The 22773-nt window shown below is 44.4% G+C and overlaps 1 protein-coding gene across 1 annotated transcript in view; it reads right to left on the bottom strand.

The window, feature by feature from the left end:
* LOC311102238 (guanylate cyclase soluble subunit alpha-2-like) overlaps positions 1 to 22773 on the bottom strand; it is a 50386-nt gene that overhangs the window by 16188 nt on the left and 11425 nt on the right. Inside the window, 6 exon segments of the mRNA XM_084143497.1 lie at positions 624 to 767; positions 5350 to 5622; positions 5810 to 6022; positions 21343 to 21969; positions 21972 to 22023; positions 22025 to 22235. Coding sequence (XP_083999623.1) covers positions 624 to 767; positions 5350 to 5622; positions 5810 to 6022; positions 21343 to 21969; positions 21972 to 22023; positions 22025 to 22235 — 1520 coding nt within the window.

Genomic DNA, 22773 nt, shown 5'->3' with positions numbered 1-22773 from the left:
GCATATTTCTGTTAGGCAACGCCTCCTCTGTGAAGTGCGCGTGTGCACAAACTCAATTTGACCTTGCACTCCTAAACACCTTTTTTTTTTTTTTACTTTGGCAAAGCGTCAAGTCTATAAACTTAGTGCACTGTGTTCGTAATAGATTCCGAAAAATGTATTGAGATCCGATGTTTCATCAATGTCGGCCCAGTTTTGCCTAGTTCCATCCTCTCCCACTACTGGAATTCCTCTCACTACCATGGTTGGTGGTGAGAAAACGTTCTAAACGGATGCTTCAGCTTTATAGCCCCTGTGACGTGTCTGTGTTACCCCTTCTGTCTGTGGCACAAAACAGCTAGCACAACACAATTGCACAACACAGCACTGCAATGATCAGCTTATAGATGCTTTAAATTCTAGGTGTAAACTACATTTACATTTGAATGAGAAGAGAGACAGACAGAGTAGGAGGAGAGGGTGAAATGAGAGAGAAATAAAGGGAGGGAGAGAGAGAAAGAGAGAGAAAGAGAGAGAGAGAAAGAGAAAGAGAGAGGGGGGGGGGGGGGGGGGAGTGAAAAGGGAGAGAGAAAAAGAGAGTGAAGGAGAAGGTGCCCCCCCCCCCCCGCCAAGCGAAGGCTCACCTTGATGGATTTGCCGTCCGGCGTTAACACCTCCTCTGACAGCTCCATCATCTTCAGGGCCATGAGTGCGATTGGCTTGGAATGGCTGTCAATCTTCCGGTGGAGCCCGCCCGCAACACAGTAGGCGTCGCCTATAGTCTCAATCTATATGGGGATTGGAGGAGAGTACATGAAGCCATGAGCATTTAATTTGATTTGAGTTCCATATTTTCATCACATTTAAATATTTTCATAATAAAAAATAATAAAATAAGTTTAAAAAAAAACTATCCTGACAGGGTTGATGGCAGAATGAAAATAAACACTCAGACAAGCTGTACCTGACAACAAGAAACACAACTCTCATTTTCAGCCAGTCACAGTCATTTATCCAGAGTAACCATGACAATGGGAACATATGGTTCTCTCTCTCACTCCTATGTCCTCACATGGAGCAGGAAAAGAGAGAGGGAGAAGTGAAAGTGGAGACGAGAGAAAATGGAAGTAGAAAGAGAGAAGGGGAAGAGTCAAGTAAAAAAGTGGAACGGTGAGGAGAGAGTAAGGGTGAGGAGAGAGGAAGGGTGAGAAGAGAGGAAGGGTGAGGAGAGAGGAAGGGTGAGAAGAGAGGAAGGGTGAGGAGAGAGGAAGGGTGAGGAGAGAGGAAGGGTGAGGAGAGAGGAAGGGTGAGGAGAGAGTAAGGGTGAGAAGAGAGGAAGGGTGAGGAGAGAGGAAGGGTAGGGAAAGCAAAAACAGCTGTATCTGTGCTGACTCAAACCCTGGCGAAGGACGAGAGCTGATGTAGTGATAGATGGAGGGATGGATAGAGGGAGTGATGGTTGTTAATGGACGCACTGGGCCTTGCTGTAAAGCCACTCTGTCAGGCAGCCAGTATTGACACACTGTTGTTAAGCTCCGTTACATTAGCCATTAATCAGTGTGTTTTTCCACACACACACACAGTGCTGATATAAAACACAACTTGATTGGTCCTTGTATTTACCCATGGCAGCACCATTACTCAATTGCACTAAACCTCTCCTACAGTGAGGGAAAAAAGTATTTGATCCCCTGCTGATTTTGTACGTTTGCCCACTGACAAAGAAATTATCAGTCTATAATTTTAATGGTAGGTTTATTTGAACAGTGAGAGACAGAATAACAACAAAAAAATCCAGAAAGACGCATGTCAAAAATGTTATAAATTGATTTGCATTTTAATGAGGGTAATAAGTATTTGACCCCCTCTCAATCAGAAAGATTTCTGGCTCCCAGGTGTCTTTTATACAGGTAACGAGCTGAGATTAGGAGCACAGTCTTAAAGTCTTAAAGGGAGTGCTCCTAATCTCAGCTTGTTACCTGTATAAAAGACACCTGTCCACAGAAGCAATCAATCAATCAGATTCCAAACTCTCCACCATGGACAAGACCAAAGAGCTCTCCAAGGATGTCAGGGACAAGATTGTAGACCTACACAAGGCTGGAATGGGCTACAAGACCATCGCCAAGCAGCTTGGTGAGAAGGTGACAACAGTTGGGGCTCCATGCAAGATCTCACCTCGTGGAGTTGCAATGATCATGAGAACGGTGAAGAATCAGCCCAGAACTACACGGGAGGATCTTGTCAATGATCTCAAGGCAGCTGGGAACATAGTCACCAAGAAAACAATTGGTAACACACTACGCCGTGAAGGACTGAAATCCTGCAGCGCCCGCAAGGTCCCCCTGCTCAAGAAAGCACATATACATGCCCGTCTGAAGTTTGCCAATGAACATCTGAATGATTCAGAGGAGAACTGGGTGAAAGTGTTGTGGTCAGATGAGACCAAAATGGAGCTCTTTGGCATCAACTCAACTCGCCATGTTTGGAGGAGGAGGAATGCTGCCTATGACCCCAAGAACACCATCAAACATTGAGGTGAAAACATTATGCTTTGGAGGTGTTTTTCTGCTAAGGGGACAGGACAACTTCACCGCATCAAAGGGACGATGGACGGGGCCATGTACCGTCAAATCTTGGGTGAGAACCTCCTTCCCTCAGCCAGGGCATTGAAAATGGGTCGTGGATGGGTATTCCAGCATGACAATGACCCAAAACACATGGCCAAGGCAACAAAGGAGTGGCTCAAGAAGAAGCACATTAAGGTCCTGGAGTGGCCTAGCCAGTCTCCAGACCTTAATCCCATAGAAAATCTGTGGAGGGAGCTGAAGGTTCGAGTTGCCAAACGTCAGCCTCGAAACCTTAATGACTTGGAAGATCTGCAAAGAGGAGTGGGACAAAATCCCTCCTGAGATGTGTGCAAACCTGGTGGCCAACTACAAGAAACGTCTGACCTCTGTGATTGCCAACAAGGGTTTTGCCACCAAGTACAAGGTCATGTTTTGCAGAGTGGTCAAATACTTATTTCCCTCATTAAAATGCAAATCAATTTATAACATTTTTGACATGCGTTTTTCTGGATTTTGTTGTTGTTATTCTGTCTCTCACTGTTCAAATAAACCTACCATTAAAATTATAGACTGATCATTTCTTTGTCAGTGGGCAAACGTACAAATTCAGCAGGGGATCAAATACTTTTTTCCCTCACTGTATGTGGACTGATGACACGTTTCAGGGTTGGAGTCAATTGTGAACAATAACTGTGAATTTAATTTGAATTGGCCACACCCCACAGGAAGCAGAATTTGAATTTAATTTGAATCAACTGAGATGTGAAAAATTTAAGTCTCATTCATTTGACAAATCTTTTATAAAAAGGACATGCCACTTAGTAATGCAAATAATACACATACCATTTGAAATATACATTTTATTATAACTCAAATATGTCAAACAGTATTTTTCTTTGTCATGAGATATTAAATCACATCAACACCATTATCCCAGAAACCCTAGACCCACTCCAATTTGCATACCGCCCCAACAGATCCACAGATTATGCAATCTCTATTGCACTCCACACTGCCCTTTCCCACCTGGACAAAGGAACACCTACGTGAGAATGCTATTCAATTACTACAGCTCAGCGTTCAACACTATAGTGCCCTCAAAGCTCATCACTAAGCTAAGGATCCTGGGACTAAACACCTCCCTCTGCAACTGGATCCTCGACTTCCTGACGGGCCGCCCCCAGGTGGTAAGGGTAGGTAACAACACATCTGCCACGCTGATCCTCAACACGGGGCCCCTCAGGGGTACATGCTCAGTCCCCTCCTGTACTCCCTGTTCACCCATGACTGCATGGCCAAGCACGACTTCAACACCATCATTAAGTTTGCCGACGACACAACAGTGGTAGGCCTGATCACCGACAACGATGAGACAGCCTATAGGGAGGAGTTCAGAGACCTGGCCGTGTGGTGCCAGGATAACAACCTCTCCCTCAACGTGATCAAGACAAAGGAGATGATTGTGGACTACAGGAAAAGGAGGACCAATCACGCCCCCATTCTCATCGACGGGCTGTAGTGGAGCAGGTGGAGAGCTTCAAGTTCCTTGGTGTCCACATCACCAACAAACTATCATGGTCCAAACACACCAAGTCAGTTGTGAAGAGGGCACGACAAAGCCTATTCCCCCCTCAGGAGACTGAAAAGATTTGCATGGGTCCTCAGATCCTCAAAAAGTTATACATCTGCACCATGGAGAGCATCCTGACTGGTTGCATCACCGTCTGGTATGGCAACTGCTCAGCCTCCGACCACAAGGCACTACAGAGGGTAGTGCGTATGGCCCAGTACATCACTGGGGTCAAGTCTAGGTCCAAAAGGCTTCTTAACAGCTTCTACCCCCAAGCCATAAGACTCCTGAACAGCTAACCGGACTATTGCATAGTTTTTTTTACTTATCTATTTTTTACTTAACACTTATTTTTCTTAAAACTGCATTGTTGGTTAAGGGCTTGTTAGTAAGCATTTAATTGTAAGGTCTACACCTGTTGTATTTGGCGCATGTGACAAATACAATTTGATTTGATTTGATTGTTCCCTTCCATACTGCAGTGTTTGATATAATGCATTAGGGAGAAAAACAAATATTCTGATATTTAAAAACATTAAGGGAATTATGAATTATTACAGACAACCGACAACATGATCTTCGAATATTTCCAGACTACTGTAATTATTTAAAATTGTTAATGGAGAATGAGTTTTAAAGATGAAATGTTTCAACCTTATGCTAAATGGTACTAGTCCCCTGTAGCTCAGTTGGTAGAGCATGGCGCTTGCAACACCAGGGTTGTGGGTTCGTTTCCCACGGGGGGCCAGTATGAAAATGTATGCACTCACTAACTGTAAGTGGCTCTGGATAAGAGCGTCTGCTAAATGACGTAAATGTAGACGTTGCTATGGTGATGTGTAGAATAACTAATCCATTTGAATTAAATTCTAATTCCTTTAATTCAAATGCAATTCAAATTTTGCTTCCTGTGGGGTGTGGCCAATTCAAATTCAATTAAAATACAATAATTTAATTGGAATTAAAGAACAATTCGCAACTCAATTCAGAATCGACCCCAACCCTGACACGTATAACACGCATGCAATGAGTGTACAGTATGTGCACGTGCAAACAGGTGTGTGTTCATACCTTATACACGTCCAGTATTCCACACTGGTAGTCAAACAGGTGTGTGTTCATACCTTATACACGTCCAGTATTCCACACTGGTAGTCAAACAGGTGTGTGGTCTCACCTTATACACGTCCAGTATTCCACACTGGTAGTCAAACAGGTGTGTGTTCATACCTTATACACGTCCAGTATTCCACACTGGTAGTCGAAGCGTGTGTAGAGCTCGTTGAGCATGCTTATGACCTGCATGGGGGTACACTGGGCACACACTGCTGTGAAGCCCACAATGTCAGAGAACAACATGGTGACATCATCAAACTTCCTGGCGGGGACAGACTCCCCCTGCCACAGCTTCTGGGCCACATCACCAGGAAAGATGGAGTAGAGAAGGTCTACTGTCCTCCTCTTCTCCTCTTCTAGAGCTTGGTGTGTCTTTTCTAGAGTGGCCTGGGGAAGAGCAGAGGGATAGAAATACAATTAGTAGAATGGGGATGATGGAGTAAAAATTTAGTGACCGACGCATTTCCTCTTCTTCTAAAGCCGGAGGAGTCCCCTGCTGAATGTCTACATGACAGAATAATGAGTATGAGCACATGTGTGTGTGCGTGCGTGCATATTGCGTGTGTGACTGTACCTTGAGTTTGTCCATCCTGTTCTTGAGGCCGTCCTGTGCCTTGGCCTGCTGTCCCACCAGTATGACATCACGCGTGGCGTCGTGGATGGGGATGTCTGACAGGTAGAGGCCCCTTCCCATCAGCTCCTCCAGCTTGTCCACCCGGGGGGAACCCAGGAACATCAGAGTAGAGGATTCTGGGGCATGAATCATCTGACCCTTCACCTCCATCACCTGGCAAAGAGAGAGAGAGAGAGAGAGAGAGAGAAAGAGAGGGAGAGGGGTGGGGGGGGGGGGGTATTAATGTGATAAAGAGGTCAATGGAATGCAGACCGTGGGAAATACAGTGCCTTCAGAGAGTATTCACACTCCTTGACTTTTTAACATATTTTGTTGTATTACAAAGTGGGATTAAAATGTATTTAATTGTCTTTTTTTTCAACGATCTACACAGTGGAGGAAACATTCTAAAAAAAAAACACTAATATATCTTGATTAGATAAGTATTCAACCTCCTGAGTCAATACATGTTAGAATGACTTTTGGCAGCGATTACTTACTTTCTGGGTAAGTCTCTAAGAGCTTTCCACACCTGGATTGTGCAACATTTGCCCATTATTCTTTTCAAAATTCTTCAACCTCTGTCAAATTGGTATTTGATCATTGCTTGACAACCATTTTCAGGTCTTGCCATAGATTTTCAAGTAGATTTAAGTCAAAACTGTAACCCGGCCATTCACTGTCTTCTTGGTAAGCCACACCAGCGTAGATTTGGCCTTGTGTTTTAGGTTATTGTCCTGCTGAAAGGTGGATTAATCTCCCAGTGTCTGGTGGAAAGCAGACTGAACCAGGTTTTCCTCTAGGATTTTGTCTGTGCTTAGCTCCATTCCATTAATTTTTTATCCTGAAAAACTCCCCAGTCCTTAACAATTACAAGCAAACCATAACATCATGCAGCCACCACTATGCTTGAAAATATGGAGAGTGGTACTCAGTTATGTGTTGTATTGGATTTGCCCCAAACATAACACTTTGTATTCAGGACAAAAAGTGAATTGCTTTGCCACATTTTTTGCAATATTACATTAGTGCCTTGTTGTAAACAGGATGCATGCTTTGGAATATATTTATTCTGCACAGGCTTCCTTCTTTTCACTCTGTCAATTAGGTTAGTATTGTGGAGAAACTACAATGTTGTTGATCCATCCTCAGTTTTCTCCTATCACAGCTATTAAACTCTGTAACTGTTTTAAGGTCACAACTGGCCTCATGGTGAAGTCCCTGAGCGTTTTCCTTTCTCTCCGCAACCGAGTTAAGAAGGACACCTGTATCTTTGTAGTGACTGGGTGTATTGATACACCATCCAAAGTGTAATTAATAACTTAACCATGCTCAAAGGGATATTCAAAGTCTGCTTTTTTTTATTTTGACCCATCTACCAATAGGTGCCCTTCTTTGCGAGGCATTGGAAAACCTCCCTCTGATTCAGAGGGGTTGGGTTAAATGCGGAAAACACATTTCGGTTGAATGCATTTAGTTGTGCAACTAACTAGGTATCCCCAATTTGCAGGTTTTCCTACTTACAAAGCATGTAGAGGTCTGTAATTTTTATCATAGGTGGTACACTTCAACTGTGAGAGACAGAATCTAAAACAAAAATCCAGAAAATAACATTGTATGATTTTTAAGTAATTAATTTGCATTTTATTGCATGGCATAAGTATTTGATCACCTACCAACCAGTAAGAATTCCGGCTCTCACAGACCTGTTAGTTTTTCTTTAAGAAGCCCTCCTGTTCTCCACTCATTACCTGTATTAACTGCACCTGTTTGAACTTGTTACCTGTATAAAAGACACCTGTCCACACATTCAATCAAACAGACTCCAACCTCTCCACAATGGCCAAGACCAGAGAGCTGTGTAAGGACATCAGGGATAAAATTGTAGACCTGCACAAGGCTGGGATGGGCTACAGGACAATAGACAAGCAGCTTGGTGAGAAGGCAACAACTGTTGGCGCAATTATTAGAAAATGGAAGAAGTTCAAGATGACGGTCAATCAACCTCGGTCTGGGGCTCCATGCAAGATCTCACCTCGTGGGACATCAATGATCATGAGGAAGGTGAGGGATCAGCCCAGAACTACACGGCAGGACCTGGTCAATGACCTGAAGAGAGCTGGGACCACAGTCTCAAAGAAAACCATTAGTAACACACTACGCCGTCATGGATTAAAATCCTGCAGCGCACGCAAGGTCCCCCTGCTCAAGCCAGCGCATGTCCAGGCCCTTCTGAAGTTTGCCAATGACCATCTGGATGATCCAGAGGAGGAATGGGAGAAGGTCATGTGGTCTGATGAGACAAAAATAGAGCTTTTTGGTCTAAACTCCACTCGCCGTGTTTGGAGGAAGAAGAAGGATGAGTACAACCCCAAGAACACCATCCCAACCGTGAAGCATGGAGGTGGAAAAATCATTCTTTGGGGATGCTTTTCTGCAAACGGGACAGGACGACTGCACCGTATTGAGGGGAGGATGGAAGGGGCCATGTATCGCGAGATCTTGGCCAACAACCTCCTTCCCTCAGTAAGAGCATTGAAGATGGGTCGTGGCTGGGTCTTGCAGCATGACAACGACCCGAAACACACAGCCAGGGCAACTAAGGAGTGGCTCCGTAAGAAGCATCTCAAGGTCCTGGAGTGGCCTAGCCAGTCTCCAGACCTGAACCCAATACAAAATCTTTGGAGGGAGCTGAAAGTCCGTATTGCCCAGCGACAGCTCCGAAACCTGAAGGATCTGGAGAAGGTCTGTATGGAGGAGTGGCCCAAAATCCCTGCTGCAGTGTGTGCAAACCTGGTCAAGACCTACAGGAAACGTATGATCTCTGTAATTGCAAACAAAGGTTTCTGTACCAAATATTAAGTTCTGCTTTTCTGATGTATCAAATACTTATGTCATGCAATAAAATGCAAATTAATTACTTAAAAATCATACAATGTGATTTTCTGGATTTTCACAGTTGAAGTGTACCTATGATAAAAAATTACAGACCTCTACATGCTTTGTAAGTAAGAAAACCTGCAAAATCGGCAGTGTATCAAATACTTTTTCTCCCCACTGTATACTTTCCTTTATTATTTTCCCCTCCCCTAATTGGAGTAAACTAATGGACAACAACACATAAGCTTCTACTTCCAGCTTATACATACTATGTACATTTTAAGGACACAGTATATTTTACATTAGTTATCTTGTTATTTTTAGTCCCACCCTTCAGCTCCACTCAACAATCTCCCATCTATCTGTGAACAATAAAAGGGTTAACCCACCCCCTGAGTTTACACACAAGTGCAATGGCAGCACTTTGACCAGAAGTGAAAGCTACATATTGTTATTTAAACCCGGGGAAGCCAGGTCTCTCTCAGGTTCCAGCCCTGGTGTAAGATCCTAGCATCCTCTCTCTCTCTCTCTCTCTCTCTCTCTCTCTCTCTCTCTCTCTCAGTTTTCCTCTCTCTCCCTCTTTCCGTCTGTCTCTCTCTTCCTCTGTCTCTCTCTCTTTCTCTCTCTCCCTGGTGTCAGATAGATTATTCCGCCTGTGAGCCCACTGCAGCCTGATTTATTTATAGAACCCTCTCCTAGCTCTGCATAATGCATACAACCTACATCTACAGATCTAACAAACACACACTACCTACATATAGTCTACAGAGAGATAACACACACAAAACCTACATATAGTCTACAGAGAGATAACACACACACTACCTTCATATAGTCTACAGACAGATAACACACACAATACCTACATTAAGTCTACAGAGAGATAACACACACACTACCTTCATAAAGTCTACAGAGAGATAACACACACAATACCTACATATAGTCTACAGAGATAACACACACACTACCTTCATTTAGTCTACAGAGAGATAACACACACACTACCTACATATAGTCTACAGACCAATAACACACACAATACCTACATATAGTCTACAGAGAGATAACACACACACACTACCTCCATATAGTCTACAGAGAGATAAAACACACACTACCTTCATATAGTCTACAGAGAGATAACACACACACTACCTACATATAGTCTACAGAGAGATAACACACACACTACCTACATATAGTCTACAGAGATAACACACACACACTACCTCCATATAGTCTACAGAGAGATAACACACACACTACCTACATATAGTCTACAGAGATAACACACACACTACCGTCATATAGTCTACAGAGAGATAACACACACACACTACCTACATATAGTCTACAGAGAGATAACACACACGCTACCTACACATAGTCTACAGAGAGATAACACAAACACCACCTACATATAGTCTACAGAGAGATAACACACACGCTACCTTCATATAGTCTACAGAGAGATAACACACACACTACCTACATATAGTCTACAGAGAGATAACACACCCACTACCTACATATAATCTACAGAGAGATAACACACCCACTACCTTCATATAGTTTACAGAGAGATAACACACACACTACCTTCATATAATCTACAGAGAGATAACACACACACTATCTACATATAGTCTACAGACAGATAACACACACACTACCTTCATATAGTCTACAGAGAGATAACACACACACTACCTACATATAGTCTACAGAGCGATAACACACATACACACTACCTACATATAGTCAACAGAGAGATAACACACACACTACCTACATATAGTCTACAATTTTGCAAATTTCCATTGATCATCCTTGAGATGTTTCTACAACTTGATTGGAGTCCATCTGTGGTAAATGCAATTAATTGGACATGATTTGGAAAGGCACACACCTGCCTATATACTATGTTTTTCAGTGGCAGGGACTGGGAGACTAGTCAGGATCAAGGGAAAGATGAACAGAGAGATCCTTGATGAAAACCTGCTCCAGAGCGCTCAGGACCTCAGACTGGGGCGAAGGTTCACCTTCCAACAGGACAACAACCCTAAGCATACAGCCAAGACAATGTAGGAGTGACATCGGGACAAGTCTCTGAATGTCCTTGAGTGGCCCAGCCAGAGCCCGGACTTGAACCCGATCGAACATCTCTGGAGAGACCTGAAAATAGCTGTGCAGGGACGCTCCCCATCCAACCTGACAGAGCTTGAGAGGATCTGCAGAGAAGAATGGGAGAAACTCCCCAAATACAGGTGTGCAAGCTTGTAGCGTCATACCCAAGAAGACTCGAGGCTGTAATCACTGCTTCAACAAAGTACTGAGTAAAGGGTCTGAATACTTATGTAAATGTGATATTTCAGTTTTTTTTTTTTTGCTTTGTCGTTATGGGGTATTGTGTGTAGATTGATGAGGGGAAAAAACAATTTAATCCATTTTAGAATAAGGCTGTAACGTAACAAAATGTGGAAAGTCAAGGGGTCTGAATACTTTCCAAATACACTGTATATTTGTCCTATTCCACACATGTACAAGTGTGTATTAATGTGCATGTGTGAATTGGAAATTTGTTTTTTACATATCCCAACTCTCCCTCAGAGTGGGGCCATGGCCAGGGTCTGCCATTATCAACGGCGACCCCGGAGCAATTAGGGTTAAGTGCCTTGCTCAAGGGCACATCGACAGACTTTTCGCCTTGTCGCCTCTGGGATTCGAACAAGCAACCTCACAGATGGTTCAACAGTCTTTACAGAGAACCTTAGAGTTCTACAGACAGAAAGAGATCAGGTAAGGACTGCTGTGCTATGCGTGTGTGTGTATGCGTGTGTGTGTATGTGTGTGTGTGTGTGTGTGTGTGTGTATGTGTGTGTGCGTGTGTCTGCGCCCTTGAGAATGGTGTAGTAGAGGTAGCTATAGGCCTTTGGGAAGAATGAATAAGGAGACTGTGAGTAACGGTTTCTAGTAACATACTGAGGTCACATAAGAGCAAGGCCACTGTACTGTTTTAGCTCATCTAAGTGTTATAAATGAGAAAACCATGTAACTAATTCATCCTTTACATAACACCTGTTTGTATTTTGTGTGAACATTGCGCTGTGTCCTTGTTTTGAATTATACTGAACAAAAATATAAACGCAACATGTAAATGCAACACCGTCTTACACCTGATGACGAGGCGCATGCATGCACAAATTCATGTTGTTCCTATGACCAGAGAAAGTGAAATATTCCTCGATATTAAAATAGACATGACGAGTTGCTAATAATAATAAAAACGCAGGGCTATCGAGACACTTGGCTACTTATTCATTGCAGCTGCAGCGCGAGTGGAAGTAGGGAGAAGTACGTTTTATCTTTTGTAATAGTGTTGAATTAAAACAGTGTTGACAATGCTGAATAAATACTTAGAATGAACTCACTCATAAAAACAGCAGCTCTTTGCTCTATTCTTTGACAGTCTCTCTCTGGTCAAGGTTTTAAAAGTTATGAAATCTCACGTAGGCTAGTACAGTGCCTTGCAAAAGTATTCATCCCTGTTGGCGTTTTTCCTATTTTGTTGCATTACAACTTGTAATTTAAATGGATTTTTATTTGGATTTTATGTAATGGACATACACAAAATAGTCCAAATTGGTGAAGTGAAATGAAAAAAATAACTTGTTTCAAGAAATTCTAAAAAATAAATAACGGAAAATTGGTGTGTGCATATGTACAGTGGGGGAAAAAAGTATTTAGTCAGCCACCAATTGTGCAAGTTCTCCCACTTAAAAAGATGAGAGAGGCCTGTAATTTTCATCATAGGTACACGTCAACTATGACAGACAAAATGAGAAAAAAAAATCAAGAAAATCACATTGTAGGATTTTTAATGAATTTATTTGCAAATTATGGTGGAAAATAAGTATTTGGTCAATAACAAAAGTTTCTCAATACTTTGTTATATACCCTTTGTTGGCAATGACACAGGTCAAACGTTTTCTGTAAGTCTTCACAAGGTTTTCACACACTGTTGCTGGTATTTTGGCCCATTCCTCCATGCAGATCTCCTCTAGAGCAGTGATGTTTTGGGGCTGTCGCTGGTCAACACGGACTTTCAACTCCCTCCAAAGATTTTCTATGGGGTTGAGATCTGGAGACTGGCTAGGCCACTCCAGGACCTTGAAATGCTTCTTACGAAGCCACTCCTTCGTTGCCCGGGCAATGTGTTTGGGATCATTGTCATGCTGAAAGACCCAGCCACGTTTCATCTTCAATGCCCTTGCTGATGGAAGGAGGTTTTCACTCAAAATCTCACGATACATGGCCCCATTCATTCTTTCCTTTACACGGATCAGTCGTCCTGGTCCCTTTGCAGAAAAACAGCCTTGATGTTTCCACCCCCGTGCTTCACAGTAGGTATGGTGTTCTTTGGATGCAACTCAGCATTATTTGTCCTCCAAACACGACGAGTTGAGTTTTTACCAAAAAGTTTTATTTTGGTTTCATCTGAAGATATGACATTCTCCCAATCCTCTTCTGGATCATCCAAATGCACTCTAGCAAACTTCAGACGGGCCTGGACATGTACTGGCTTAAGTAGGGGGACACGTCTGGCAATGCAGGATTTGAGTCCCTGGCGGCGTAGTGTGTTACTGATGGTAGGCTTTGTTACTTTGGTCCCAGCTCTCTGCAGGTCATTCACTAGGTCCCCCCGTGTGGTTCTGGGATTTTTGCTCACCGTTCTTGTGATCATTTTGACCCCACGGGGTGAGATCTTGCGTGGAGCCCCAGATCGAGGGAGATTATCAGTGGTCTTGTATGTCTTCCATTTCCTAATAATTGCTCCCACAGTTGATTTCTTCAAACCAAGCTGCTTACCTATTGCAGATTCAGTCTTCCCAGCCTGGTGCAGGTCTACAATTTTGTTTCTGGTGTCCTTTGACAGCTCTTTGGTCTTGGCCATAGTGGAGTTTGGAGTGTGACTGTTTGAGGTTGTGGACAGGTGTCTTTTATACTGATAACAAGTTCAAACAGGTGCCATTAATACAGGTAACGAGTGGAGGACAGAGGAGCCTCTTAAAGAAGAAGTTACAGGTCTGTGAGAGCCAGAAATCTTGCTTGTTTGTAGGTGACCAAATACTTATTTTCCACCATAATTTGCAAATAAATTCATTAAAAATCCTACAATGTGATTTTCTGGAAAAAAACATCTCAATTTGTCTGTCATAGTTGACGTGTACCTATGATGAAAATTACAGGCCTCTCTCATCTTTGTAAGTGGGAGAACTTGCACAATTGGTGGCTGACTAAATACTTTTTTCCCCCACTGTATTCACCCCTTTTGCTATGAAGCCCCTAAATAAGATCTGGTGTAACCAATTACCCCAAGAACACCATCCCGACAGTGAAGCATGGTGCTGGCAGCATCATGCTGTGGGGATGTTTTTCATCGGCAGGGACTGGGAAACTGGTCAGCATTGAAGGAATGATGGATGGCGCTAAATACAGGGAAATTCTTGAGGGAAACCTGTTTCAGTCTTCCAGAGATTTAAGACAGGGACGGAGGTTCACCTTCCAGCAGGACAATGACCCTAAGCATACTGCTAAAGCAACACTTGAGTGGTTTAAGGGGAAAAATGTAAATGTCTTGGAATGGCCTAGTGAATAGTTATGTACGCTCAAGTTTTCTGTTTATTTGTCTTATTTCTTGTTTGTTTCACAAGAAAAACATATTTTGCATCTTCAAAGTGGTAGGCATGTTGTGTAAATCAAATGATACAAACCCCCCAAAAAACAATTTTAACTCCAGGTTGTAAGGCAACAAAATAGGAAAAATGCCAAGGGGGGTGAATACTTTCACAAGCCTCTGTATCAAACTTTGCTGTGGCCAGGGTCATGGAGGCTGTAGGCACGGTGATTTGAGCTGTCCGATTGGCCAGCGTAGTAGGCACAATTGATTTAGCCACAGATCTCCAGGTCCGCCAGGTAGGCGGAGTATGTATTTTCAGACAAATTAAATGGTTCAAAAACGGAACACTTTGCCTACCCGGTGCGCAGGGCTTCTGAATCAAGTGCACCTACCGCCAACAGGGCTTCTGAATCAAGTGCACCTACCGTCAACAGGGCTTCTGAATCAAGTGCACCTACCACCAACAGGGCTTCTGAATCAAGTGCACCTACCGCCAACAGGGCTTCTGAATCAAGTGCACCTACCGCCAACAGGGCTTCTGAATCAAGTGCACCTACCGCCAACAGCACAACACAAATTTTTTAAAAAGAGCTCAAGCCTTTATACCTTTATCGTTGGCTGTTCTATAGAAATGTTTGGTGATCGACTAGGAATACCTTGAAGATCGACCGGTTGGTGACCACTGATGCAGAGGATGCACACTCACTCACAAGCAAACGATTGCGCTCGCTCACACACACACACACACACACACACACACACACACACACACACACACACACACACACACACACACACAGACTAGAGGCTGTTCTGCCAGCCTTGGTGTGCGTCTCCCTGCTTTAACTCAGTTCTACACTCTCAGCAGCAATACAGTAACACACATCAACACAGACCACAGAGGACCACAGCCCCACTCTCAACCAGAGGACAGAGAAGGAGAGCAGAGAGAAATGGAGAGATGGAGAGAGAGAAAGAGAGAGAGAATGAGAGATAGACAGAGAAAGTGAGAGAGAAAAGGAGAGGTGGGCAGAGAGGGAAAACAGAGAGATTTAAGCAGACTGGCGTGTAAACAGACTCATTTGCATAGAAGCACAGAGCACAAGTCAATGAGTCACTCACACATTTTTTTTTTTTTTTTTTTTTTTTGGTTTGTGTGTAGGTGTACACACAAATACACCTACACACAAACACACATGTACATGCATGAAGGCTGCACACACACACACACACACACACACACACACACACACACACACACACACAGGTAGACAAAGACATCCACACAGCCAGGCATCCTGAAACATGGTATCCCCCTATATGCCCACTCAGATCTATTGAAAGATCATGTGAGACCTTTAGGCCAACCTGTGCTCAGACATCCATTTCTCCTCCAGCCCAACTCTGCTGGTGTCTGGCTCTTTCCAACTTTGATTTCTTTGCTGCTCTGTTGCTCTGTTATTGTGGAGGCTGTTTTACAAGACAAGGCCATGAGTGTGTGTGTTTGTGTGCGTGCATGTGTGTGTGTGTGCGCTCATGTGACAGGGAACAAAGAAGATTGAAACATTTAGCAAACCTTTGATCCGATGCCCCCCTCAACACTGTGATTTTTGTTGTTTGTTGTTCAGAAGAACAAAAAGAGAGGAAGCTTTGAAAGTCACTGCGCTCCCTTTCTCTCTGGGTCATATTTACACTACAGAGAGTGGAGATGGTGACCATACGACACAACACCAGTGATAAAAACAGATACATGATGTACACTAGGTGCTCTTAAGGTTACGCTGTAACATGCCGTGTAAATTCAAACTGACGATACTGGTTGAAGATGGATTGCTGTGAGGAGGGAGGGTGGGGGTTCTGGTTAGGTGAAGATGGATTGCTGTGAGGAGGGAGGGTGGGGGTTCTGGTTAGGTGAAGATGGATTGCTGTGAGGAGGGAGGGTGGGGGTTCTGGTTAGGTGAAGATGGATTGCTGTGAGGAGGGAGGGTGGGGGTTCTGGTTAGGTGAAGATGGATTGCTGTGAGGAGGGAGGGTGGGGGTTCTGGTTAGGTGAAGATGGATTGCTGTGAGGAGGGAGGGTGGGGGTTCTGGTTAGGTGAAGCGAGGATGGTTTGAGGCAAAGGGAAGGTGAAGAGAGGGGTTTGGAGTGAAGGAGCTAGAGAGAGAGGAGGAGTGTAAGGTGCTGGGTAGATGAGGGCGGTCCTGACGGCATGTCAATAAGATGTCTTCTCTGTGTGCAGAAAGGTGTACACACACAGCTGGAGGCTTGGCCTCTCAGCATCAGTAATACATGTGTGTGTGTGTGTGTGTGTGTGTGTGTGTGTGTGTGTGTGTGTGTGTGTGTGTGTGAGCGAGGGAAGTTAAAGAAGTAAAGGAAAAGGAGAGTGAGACATTGGTACCACAGACAGAGACAGAGAGAGACAGAGACACAGAGACATTGGTACCACAGACAGAGAAAGAGAGAGACAGAGACACAGAGAGAGACACCGAGAAAGAGAGACACACAGAGAAAGAGAGAGACAGAGACAGAGACATTGGTACCACAGACAGAGAAAGAGAGAGACAGAGACACAGAGAGAGACACAGAGAAAGAGAGACACACACAGAGAAAGAGAGAGACAGAGACAAAGAGACACACACAGAGAGAGAGAGACAGAGAGAGAGAGAGACAGATAGAGAGAGAGAGAGAGAGAGAGAGAGAGAGAGAGAGAGAGAGAGAGAGAGAGAGAGAGAGAGAGAGAGAGAGAGAGAGAGAGAGAGAAGCCTAAGTAACCTTTCCAGTAGATCTACTCTTGGAGAGCTCAAGCCCTGGGGGGAGGATGGATGGACAGACAGACACTGGCAGGAGGGAGAGAGAGGGAGTCTGGCAAGGAGGGGTGGGGGAATCAGACACCCCTCAAGGGCTGGAAGACGGACGGGGGGGGGGGGGACGGGGGGGTTTGGGGGGTATGGCCTCAGCTGAAGACTATGTCCTGTCGCCTCCACTCTCTGCCCTTTCTGCTGAAAATGTCAGCTCACGCCCCTCCACTGTCCCTAATGACTCTTAATGTATCTTACATCACTGTCCCTAATGGCTCTTAATGTATCTCACTGTTGCATACATCACTGTCCCTAATGACTCTTAATGTATCTTACATCACTGTCCCTAATGGCTCTTAATGTATCTCACTGTTGCATACATCACTGTCCCTAATGATTCTTAATGTATCTTACATCACTGTCCCTAATGGCTCTTAATGTATCTCACTGTTGCATACGTCACTGTCCCTAATGACTCTTAATGTATCTTACATCACTGTCCCTAATGGCTCTTAATGTATCTCACTGTTGCATACATCACTGTCCCTAATGACTCTTAATGTATCTTACATCACTGTCCCTAATGGCTCTTAATGTATCTCACTGTTGCATACATCACTGTCCCTAATGACTCTTAATGTATCTTACATCACTGTCCCTAATGGCTCTTAATGTATCTCACTGTTGCATACATCACTGTCCCTAATGACTCTTAATGTATCTTACATCACTGTCCCTAATGGCTCTTAATGTATCTCACTGTTGCATACATCACTGTCCCTAATGACTGTTAATGTATCTTACATCACTGTCCCTAATGGCTCTTAATGTATCTCACTGTTGCATACATCACTGTCCCTAATGACTGTTAATGTATCTTACATCACTGTCCCTAATGGCTCTTAATGTATCTCACTGTTGCATACATCACTGTCCCTAATGGCTCTTAATGTATCTTACTGTTGCATACATCATTGTCCCTGCTATGACTATTATAAAGGTCAACTGCCCCTTAGAACCAACTTCTCTAGTTTTAAACGGCCTCTGTGTCATCGATATGAGAAAGAAACATTAATTGTTGTGTCAAAATGTACTACAAAGTCTAAATAGGATAATTTTGGTCATAAAGTCAGTCTCGTCCAAAACTGAGTTTGGTAAATGACTGCATCATGAGTTACTTGAGGGTTTGGTTTGGATTACAATTATGTCAACAATTCATGCCCCCTTTTGCCTAATAACACATGGTGACACTGTGTTTGCTGGGAAAAGACTGGGCGAGTTCGCTTTGCACTGCCCTGATGCTCCTTAGGAGGACCAATGGAATGGTTGAAAATGAGCAAACCCCGCACACCCGGGGCACTGGGCTTCCATAAAGTTGTTTAACAATCTTATGGATTACATTCGACTAGTTTCTACCATCAAACCTGAGACTGGTGTGTTGTTGGTAAGTAGCTACGTTTTGTTTATAGCTAGCTAGCTACATGCTACATGTCATTATTTGATAGCCTATGCCGCTATGATACTAGGCTGTGATACTGTGATGTAACTAGCTAAATACATAGCCTCTTCCTGTTGTGTAATGTGAGAAGAAGATTTGCATTGCTAACGTTGCACCTGACGACAGGTTTGATCCTTGCTAGCTAACATCAAACCACACCCCCAACACAACTCTTGTTTGCCTTCAGTCATGGCCGCTAGCATTTCTTAATGAGCATTGATGGAAAACTAGGTCAAAACAGGAAGTGCAGTCGCCCTTTAATGTGTCTAACTGTTGCATACATCACTGTTTATAGGATGATTCCAGCTTTGATTTGACCTTATTATGAACATTTTGTGACAGACCTCCTCCTGATGCAAACACACACACACACACACACACACACACACACACACACACACACACACACACACACACACACACACTCACTCACTAATGACAGACTTAGATTCAGATTGCTGCAGGAACATGATGGTGTCCTTTCCACTGCCCGAGGTCTATAGCGTTAATGCCACAGTAACACAGTGTGTGTGTGTGTGTGTGTGTGTATGTGTGTGTATGTGTGTGTGTGTGTATGTGTATATGTGTGTGTGTGTGTGTGTGTGTGTGTGTGTGTGTGTGTGTGTGTGTGTGTGTGTGTGCGTCAAGGAAGTAGGTTTTGGTTTTGCTAAGGCGTTGTGGACGGGATGGCGGATTACAAGGTCGAATCCAACAATAGAAAGTTGTTTTTGATAATTTTGACTAATTATCAAAAATGACTAAATGTATCCTTAAACACTTTGAAATTTGACGTTTGGAACAACTTCAGAATTTGACGTTTGGAACAACTTTGAAATTTGCCGTTTGAGAAACATGGATGAACGTCTAATTCTGACGTAAGACTGTGAGAGCTAGTTGGGAAAGGCAGGTGGTTGTGTTATTCAAACTGAGGTGTGTGTGTTTCTGCTAACTCAGTCAGAATTGACCTGCTCTACACCTCACACTGCTTTCTGATTCATCACCGTGGTTACCCAACCACCGCCGACAGAGAGACCCGGGTGACGCACAGAGACACATTTAATCTGCATTAACTGTATTTTTCTGTCTGTGTGTGTGAAAGGGGCCCCCCCTAAGCTAAAACGGACAAACCCAGGCCCAACTAAGGCCCTCTAAAACAGGGGACTAATAATCTATTCTCAAAGATAGTAAAGGAGAGCTAAAAAGAGGAAGGGATATGTAGTGACACTCATATATCTGCCTGAGAGGGGAACCCTGTGAGAGAGCGCGAGCAGAGTGGGAGCGAGGAGAGAATGATAAAAGCGAGGGAGTGAGCGTGAGAGAGGGAGATAGAGAGATGTAGTGGTGCTTGAGTTCTGACTGTGGAGAGGAGGTCCTGGTACTGTACAATAAAGAGCATGTGTGTGTGTGTGTGTGTGTGTGTGCATGCAGGGGACAGCCACAGCAGATAAGAGCCACTACTGATGATCACAGATGATTTGGGTTTGTGGAGATTTTCAGTCTGTTCGTGTGTGTGTGTGTGTGTGTGTGTGTGTGTATGTGTTTAGATGATGTTTTGTGTGGGCAATAATAGTGGAACAGGCCTGCAGGGTAATGCTCTTTCATAAGAGGATATGTAAACATAAACTGGTGTATTTCATAATCATCTGTCCAGATTACCACAGTAAGCCCTGGGTGGCTCTAGTCTGTCAACAGCCTCCCTCTGAAACCCACTGCAACATCACAGCCATCCAATTAAACCCCCCGTAAGGAGCAGAAACAACTACAGGAACACACACACACACACACCTACTACATTGTGTACATTTTTGTTGGTATTCTCAATATTAGCTGATCTTGTGCAGATTCATTATACAGCAATCATGTATTGAAATGGTAAATAGAATTGACTATGCTCTCAAACGTATGCACCCTGCATGCAAACCTGATACTTTCAACTCAACGAATGGTTAGAAAAACAGTAGCTTGGAAAGATGGTTAGTTCTGCAAAGTAGCAGACCTTAAGGTATCTTCTCAACTTATTGAAATCAAAAAGATCTACATTTCCAACTAATATCGCTAGCTGATGTACGGATAACACAGTGTTACTAGAAGACAGAAACCTGGCATGAAAAGACTCCCTGAACACAGTCAGTTAAAAGCATTCAAATGAGTTCAGCTGGGACAGATAGGCCCCCAGAGGACAACTAACCTGCAGAAATAGACTGGTAGAAAAGGACAGACAAATCCAAGAAGAACTAAGAAACAACACAGACTTTCAAAGCTATAACCCGGAGGAACAGAACTAATAAAAGAGAGAAAGACAGGAAGACTGGAACAGAAAAATTAAGAAGTGAGAAATAAGAAGATGGAGAGAGTAGAGAGCAGTGTGTTAGCTTGCTGACAGAGGAGACTGCAGATAGAAGATGGAGAGAGCAGTGTGTGTTAGCTTGCTGACAGATAAGACTGCAGATAGAAGATGGAGAGAGCAGTGTGTGTTAGCTTGCTGACAGATAAGACTGCAGATAGAAGATGGAGAGAGCAGTGTGTGTTAGCTTGCTGACAGATAAGACTGCATATCAGAGGTTGTTATTCAACAGGACCATTTTAGCCTCTTTTTCTGATGCGCACACGCACACGCACACAGTACATAAATACCTTCTCCTTGGTGCCTGACTGGGAGCTGTCTGGCCGGGTGCGGATGGTGAAAGGGGAGGCCAGGCGCAGCAGTATGGCCTGGAAGGTGGGCTGGATCCTGGGGGAGATGATCTCAAAGCAGTCCCTGAAGGAGAGGGTCCGGTGAGGCTCGATCCGTGCCTGCCTTCTCAGACCTTCCCCTAGCTGCAGCAGCTCCATGCTGGGGCCCAGCACCAGGTGGAAGGGGAACGCCCTGCAGAATGTAGCCGGACCGATGCGCAGGTCAGTGGGGGAGAGGGAGAGGGGCGGGAGGGTCCGCTTGGAGGTCTCTGTTGGAAGGGTGACAGAGGAGGGAGGGATGTAGAGAGGGGAGGGGGAGGTTTCTCTGATGAGGAAGGAGAGGCAGACGGGGGCAGACGGGGAAGGGGGTGAGGGAGACGAGGAAGGGGAGGGAGTCGGAGTAGGGGTGGAGGCTCCTCCTGAGTGTTCTGCGTCCTCATTGGGTGACAACGCCGCTAGGGGAGGGGCTTCCTTCACCACGACGTGGGAGTGGAAGATTCGGCGTGCAGCGGCTCGGATCAGACCAGGCATAGCCAATCCCACGACAGGGGCGGGGTTAAAGCAGTGGAGGAGGAGAAGCTTTCCTCCCACCCTCTCCCTTCCTCCTCCTCCTCCTCCTCCTCCTCCTCCTCCTCCTCTCTCCTCCTCGTGAGGCTCTTTGCATTGAAAGGAGGGGCTCTCTGAAGAGGCACGGCGTCCGGTCGAGGTTCTGATGTGTTCTAAGATGGCGTCAAAGCCGTTAAAGAAGTCCTGCAGGTTCCCTCCCACCGCTCTTAGAACCCGCTCATTCTCCTCGAAACACAGACCGAAGAACTCCTCCCCGAAACGCTCCCTCAGCTCACAGAACCGCACACCTAGAATACAAAGCAACCAGAACATCAGGACAACATTAGGACAACACAACCACAACCTCAGTATAAGGTAAGGACAACACAACCACAACCTCAGGATAAGGTAAGGACAACACAACCACATCCTCAGGATAAGGTAAGGACAACACAACCACATCCTCAGGATAAGGTAAGGACAACACAACCACAACATCAAAGTAAACAAACACAGCTGGAGTGCCATGGCTGGGCTGTAGGGGGTTATTTACTGTGAAGGACAAGCAATCTGGAGTCAGCTTTAGAGCACACACACAAACACACACACACAGCTGCTGCTGTTTCTCTGACTGATCAGTCAACCCTGATGCATAACAAACAGAGAGAACACAACAGGCTGGACAACACACAAACAACTACAAACCACACACACACACACACACAGAGGTGGGTTAGGTAATGAGGGTATGGTGAGGAGCATGCTGACATTTACAGGCATGTCACGGAGAGAGCGAGGTAGAGAGAGATGGAGGGAGGGAGGTAGATGGAGGGAGATGGAGGGAGG

Source organism: Coregonus lavaretus (assembly GCF_964263955.1).
Source record: "Coregonus lavaretus genome assembly, chromosome: 26".
Lineage (NCBI taxonomy): Eukaryota > Metazoa > Chordata > Actinopteri > Salmoniformes > Salmonidae > Coregonus > Coregonus lavaretus.
The sequence above is the reverse complement of the archived record's forward strand: the minus strand, read 5'-3'. Positions and strand labels throughout refer to the sequence as shown.